Here is a 6,594-nt window from a genome sequence, read left to right as displayed (position 1 = left end):
ATACCACAACACAATTAGATTGGATTCACAAATTAACCCAATTCGTCACTTAGTGCCATTTCGACCCAAATGCACTTCCAAGCACAAACCGTACCCAAACTAACCAATAATCACTAACACAAGTGAGAATGGTCCTAATATGCCAATTAAACCCGAACTCAAGTGTTAAACACGTGTCATACCCATTTTGACACTTAAACCCTAATTTTGACCCATAAAGGTCAAAATCTCATCCTTTACAAGTTTTGCCACCAAAACACATTTAACTCGGTCTTATACTTCAACTTAATCCATTTTAAGTTTATAAACCTCATTAATTCGCCAATCGGGTCATAATTACCACCAAACTCTAATTTGACCCAAAGTCACAATTAGTCATCCAAATACCCTAAAATGGTTTCCAATACATCCATAATCACTAATCCAAGTGATTAAACTCATAATCAAAGCCTAATCAAGGCCAAACCGCCAACCAACCCAAAACCCACCAACAATAACTATAAGATCCGATTACTAGCTTCACTTAACCCATTTCATCACTTAAAAGGGTTTTACAACTAATTAACTCAAAACCCTAACTTGAATATCAAATTAAATAAATGAAATTCGGAGTTTGAGCTTACCAATACTATCACCGCGTAGCCGAGAACGAAAGGAACAACTTTAAAACCCGAGCTTTTGCGAGAAATCCACTCCTTCTTCCCCAATCAAGCTCTCTCTCTCTAAACTCCCTTCTCTCTCTCTAGATGTAAGTGTGTGAGTGAAAGAGGTGAAAATGAAGATAAGATTGCCCATGGATCAGTTTTGTGGCTCAAAACCCGGCCACCAAGTGAAATACCCATTTTACCCTTTTTAAAACACTTAAAAGAAAAAGGGGTCTGCCAGCTCGATTCTGCGCGGCGCGCACCAGGACCGCGCGGCGCGCAACATGCCTGTTCCAGCTTCTTTTGCTTTTTAACTAATACAAATAGCCAATGCAACCAGAACTCGAATGTTATAAGTACATAAGTATGTAATATAAATATTTGGGTCTTACACCACGTATACCTGCAAACCAACCATCCAATCCAACTTTCTCTGACCCAAAAAATAAACCCACAAAAACTCCTTTTTCGGACCCTATCAAAACCTCTAAACCTCCCAATATACATTACCCCATGTGAAGTTATTCAGATCCCAAAAAGACATCACATGTTGGGCCTGTTAAGATTTGCTCTAAGCCCATTAAGCCTAATTTTGTTTCCCAGCCCATCTATACACATAATCCAATTCCTGAAACCAAAACTAAAAGTCAAGATCAATTCACATCAAATCCCTCACCTCTGATCCCACACTCGACAGTACCAAATTCACAACCTAATCCTAATTCATCTCCCCTTTCGCCACCATCCAACTCAACCTATGTTGCTCTTCCGTCTTCCTTTTCACCTACACCTAGTCCAATCTCCAAATTAAACCTTGAAGACCAAACCGATTCTCCTTGTCCACCTTGCACGAAAGCCAAACCAATTGTCCAGAATTAGCAACCAACATAATGCCAAACACAAACCCAGAGTGAGTAACTCTTCCAAAATGAGCAATCAACATAACGGGAATCGTTCTTCTTCTAGTGTATGCCTCAATTGCATCCGTAACACCCCAGCAAATTGGAAGTCTTCCTCAAGGCTTATGCATATGAAGTCTATTGCTCGTTTGGGCAGTACCAGGAATAAAAGGGAAGCATGCCAAAAATGTCGGCCTGGAACATCCAATCCAATTCCCAAATCTTCAAGGATGGTGGGATCCCATTCGATTTCACAAAAGTCTGTCTCATCTACAAGCATCAATAAAATCAATAATGGTGGCAAGACATGCTCGAGTAACAGCGAAGAGGTACACGAGTATAGAAGAAAGCTCGGCTTGAAATGGCCGGATCAAAAGGGACAAAAACAGTAAGCCCCTGTCCTTAATCTTCTCGAAGTTTTTTGTTTATCATGAAGATTATATCTTTAAATATTAGAGGCTTCGCCAAAGATGGAGCTTTTGGGTGGGTAAAGAATTTGTGTAGAGATGAAAAACCAGACATCGTGGCTTTTCAGGAGACGAAACTAAGTAATGTGAGTAATTTTTGGGCTTCTAACTTGTGGTGGAATAATAGTGTAGGCTTCGTTCAAAAGAATGCAATAGGATACTCGGGTGGGATAATGCTATTATGGGATGTTAATTCTGTTTGTGTAGAAGATTTTGTAGAAGGAGAAAATTTCATTGCAATTAAAGGCTCTTGGGTAAGCTCGAACAAAGAAATGGCGGTTGTTAATGTGTATGGACCGCATGATGATGCAGGTAAAAAGAGAATGTGGGAAGCATTAGAAGGGTTATTGAGAAAAGTAGACACAAGTTGGCTTTTGTGTGGAGACTTCAACGAGGTAAGAGAGGAAGAAGAAAGAGTTAATAGCAATTTCATTCCAAGTCGGGCTTCGAGATTTAATAATTTTATTCTAAATAATGATCTAGTGGAAATTCCTCTCGGTGGTAGAAAATTTACTAGAGTGTGTGATAATGGGTTTAAGATGAGCAAACTTGATAGATTTCTTGTATCCGACAAATTTCTTAACCTTTGGGATGACTTGTCGGCTATTGTTTTAGATCGGAAATTCTCGGATCATTGTCCCATAGTCTTAAGAGATAGAGTGATTGATTTTGGGCCCAAACCGTTCAAGTTTTTTAATGAATGGTTAAATATGGAAGGAATTGATAATGTTATCAAGGAAGCATGGAAGGTAGAAGCTAAGGGGAATAGAATGGATTGCGTCTTCCGAAACAAGCTAAAAAATGTAAAAAATGCCCTCAAAGAATGGAAAAAGACGAGCTTCAATGATATAGATCAAGAAATTAAAGATTTCAAGGCTAAAGTAGATGGTTGGGAAGTAATCGCTGAAAATAGATCTTTAAATGAGGAAGAACATTTGGAATGGATGAAATGTAGGAAACAATGGCTAAGCAAAGAAAGATCAAAAGCAAATATGTTACGACAAAAAGCGAGAATCAAATGGATAATAGAAGGTGATGAGAACTCGAACTTTTTTCATTCAATTATTCGAAGGAACTACAACAGGAATAATATTAGAGGACTTGTAATAAATGGAGTTTGGAACGAAAATGTGGGTGATATTATGGGTGCGGTTCATAATCACTTTAGTTGACAATTTGAGAAAAAAGTGACAACAGGCCTTCGATGTCCGATTTACACTACTAAGTTCTGACAGATCAGCAGGTGACGCAGCTTGAACTCCCCTTCACGATAGATGAAACGTTTGAGGCTTTAAAAGATTGCGCAAGTAACAAAGCCCCGGGTCCCAACGGGTTTAACATGCGTTTCTTCAAAGAATATTGGGATACGATAAAGAATGATCTAATGAACGCTATATCTTGGTTTTGGGAGAAGGGTGAAATCTCAAAAGGTTGTAATGCTTCATTTATATCCCTAATCCCAACAACAAAAGATCCTCTCGGTCTTAACGATTATCGACCCATTAGTCTTATCGGAAGTTTTTATAAGATAGTATCGAAAATGCTATCTAATAGAATACGACGGGTTATTCCTAATGTGGTGGGTATTGAACAGAGTGCTTTCTTAAAAGGCCGTTATATCTTAGATGGAGTCATAATTGCTAACGAGACAATAGACTTTTATCGAAGAAATCATAAAAAGGGGTTGATTTTTGATGTGGTAGCGTGGGGGTACGAAATAGTATTATATTTTTGATACGAAAAGCGATACAGATTACACAAGTTTTATATATTTATTTACAGATGGGATATACCTAAACCTTGCTACAACACTATAGGCAGTGTACCTAATCGTAGAGTAGTATAGTTTTTAGTAAGTCCGGTTCGTTCCACAGGGAGCGGGCTTTATTGCACACTATATTTTTAAACAACTATATTTGTACAAAATATATATAATTATATATAATAATATATAAAAGGGGGTTTACCGTTTAATGACCGGTTTGTCGATTTTATTTTTTAAGCGAAGCGTAAAGTAAATGACGATATTTAACTAACAATATAAAATAAATAACAATAATTAAAATGAAAATAAATAAAAGTACGAGGAAATATGAAATAAAATATATTATGCTTATTTAAGCTTCCGTAATCATGATGTTTGACATTTTGATTTTAATTTATTGTCCTGGGTTAATTGTCCTTTGTCCTGGATGTATTTGAAACCTATCTGGTTTTTGTCCATAATAGTTCATCGGTCAAATTATAAACTGCTCGGCAAATTTAACCTTATACCCGAAGTTAAATATTCCAACTAACTGGGGATTCGAACTGTAACAAGGTCTTAATACTTTGCTTAATGAATACACCAGGTTATCGACTGTGTGTAAACCAAAGTTTTAATACTTTGTTAACAATTACACCAATTACCCTTGAATGTAATCCACCCCTGTTTTAATGAGTCCATTGACTATTAATCCATCCCCGTGTCCGGTCAAATGAACAATAATTCGTACATATAAATATCCCGCCCATCGTGTTCGATTAAGCGTATGTGGTTATATATAGACACGTCAAATCATAACCTTTATATTAAATTAACGAGGTATCGTTAATTTAATATAAAGCCCATTAATAGCCCATAGTCTAATTTCCACAAGTGTCGTTCTTTTGTCCAAACCCCAATTATGGTACAAAACCCAATTACCCCGTCTTTAATATTTAGCTCAACATCATGATTACTTCGGCTCAAATAAGCATAATAATAACTTAAGTACGAGACATTAATTTAAAAAGGAGAACATAGCTTACATTGATTATTTATCGCGTAGTAGTACACAGACAGAGCTCCGACTTTAAAACCCGTAAAAATAACTTTTACATAACCCAAACTAATCTAATATAAAACTACCCTATACTATATATTATATATTTATTTATTTATTTATTTATTACAGAGTATTATTATTATTATTATTTTATTTTTACACGCAGAATTCGTGAGCTTTTATAGGAGTTTTGATTTCTGACAGCTCCGCGAGTCGTGGAGTTTTTAGCCTTCAAACTCCGCGAGTCACGGAGTTTGAAAATCCAGCTCAGGATCATTTGTCTCATAGCTTGTCGACATAATTTTTAAATATATATAATATATAAATAATTTATATAATTATTTAAATATTATATTATATTCTTGTGCATAGTTGACTTGTAATTTTTGGTCCGTTGCGTCGGGCGTTGATAGTTGACTCATGTCCCGGTTCCGGATTTTCGAACGTCCTTGCGTACAATTTAATATCTTGTACTTTGCGTTTTGTAACTTGTACTCTTGTCATTTTTAGACGTTTTTCATCAATAAATTGAACCTTTTGAATTGTATCTTGAACATTTGAGCTTTTTGGACGTTTGTGTCTTCAAATCTTCGTTTTCGCCTTTTGTCTTCGCACTTATTTATTTAAACAATTACAATGAAAATATAATACCATTACATATGAAAACCTATTATTTAGGAGGGATATTGCTATGAAATATATGTTCCTTTTTAGCCTTATCAAACATCCCCACACTTGAGCGTTGCTTGTCCTCAAGCAATACAGAACTTGAAATAAAAACATACATGAATCACTTTTTTATTCATCACACTTTGTGCATCAGTGATTTTGATATGGTGGTATAAACAATGATAGTAACGATAGAACCATGGTTAAAGGTGGGTGTGTCATCCACAGTTGCCTCGGGTTTAGGTCAACGACACTTGTAATCAAATAGCCGATTTACTTTCGGTTTCCAAAGCAAAGTGCACATTTGAAAGGCTGTTTACAGTCCCACATGACTATGAAAATTTAGATCCGTTAGGAAATTGGATCTTTATGAAAACATTTGATCTTTTAAAAATTCAATCTAGCTTTTACCTAGACACGTTTTCCGGAATAACCCTTCACCGGTGTTTGCAAAATATTTTTGTGGGTTGTGTGGGTTTCAGATTTGAAAATTTTAGCTCAACACTTGTGGTTTTGTGTCACCCACTTGCTAACCTTGTATTAGGAAAGCAACACGTCCAGTATACTTGCTCCGTATATTACCTTTCGATAAACTACCGTCCGGTTGTAAAGGAAAGCGTTGAACAAGCAACTGTTAAGGCAATGTCCCCTGACATGCTTTTAATTATGGTCTATAACGTGTCGGACGCAATTACTATCCTTTGTAGGAGCAATAGTAAAGCTCACCCTAGGAATTTTTCGGTCTGGCACAAGGTCCTGTCTTCGACCATGCTATGCAACCACCGTTCTTACGGTTGACACCCGATTTGGTTCAGGTGACCTAATGAATTCCAGGTGAATTCCTAGGATTTTACGTTCAATGGTAATGAACGCATTGAAAATGGGTTTTCAGAAAACAAATCGGTTTATAATTTTGATCAAAATATTTTCTCGTTCAAGCTCGAGTTTAGATATCATTGAATTCCATGAGTTTGAATTCTCAATCTTTAAGGTCAATCTCAAGGATTGAGTAATATCAGTCTTAAAAGCTGATTTTTAATCTTTAAGGAGATTATCCTTTTTGGGGATCTGATTCATTAGTCTTATCAAGCTAATTTGCACGGTGCCC

General features: G+C 36.3%; 1 protein-coding gene across 1 annotated transcript; it reads left to right on the top strand.

Moving 5' to 3' along the window:
• Positions 1–1,572: 1,572 nt before the first annotated feature.
• On the top strand, positions 1,573–3,182 carry LOC139860235 (uncharacterized). The gene is made up of 2 exons (XM_071849004.1): positions 1,573–1,931; positions 2,000–3,182. The coding sequence occupies exons 1-2, from the start codon at positions 1,573–1,575 to the stop codon at positions 3,180–3,182; spliced, it is 1,542 nt and encodes a 513-aa protein (XP_071705105.1).
• Positions 3,183–6,594: the final 3,412 nt, after the last annotated feature.

The sequence above is a fragment of the Rutidosis leptorrhynchoides genome, chromosome 7, assembly GCF_046630445.1.
Source record: "Rutidosis leptorrhynchoides isolate AG116_Rl617_1_P2 chromosome 7, CSIRO_AGI_Rlap_v1, whole genome shotgun sequence".
Taxonomy (NCBI): Eukaryota; Viridiplantae; Streptophyta; class Magnoliopsida; order Asterales; family Asteraceae; genus Rutidosis; species Rutidosis leptorrhynchoides.
The sequence above is the reverse complement of the archived record's forward strand: the minus strand, read 5'-3'. Positions and strand labels throughout refer to the sequence as shown.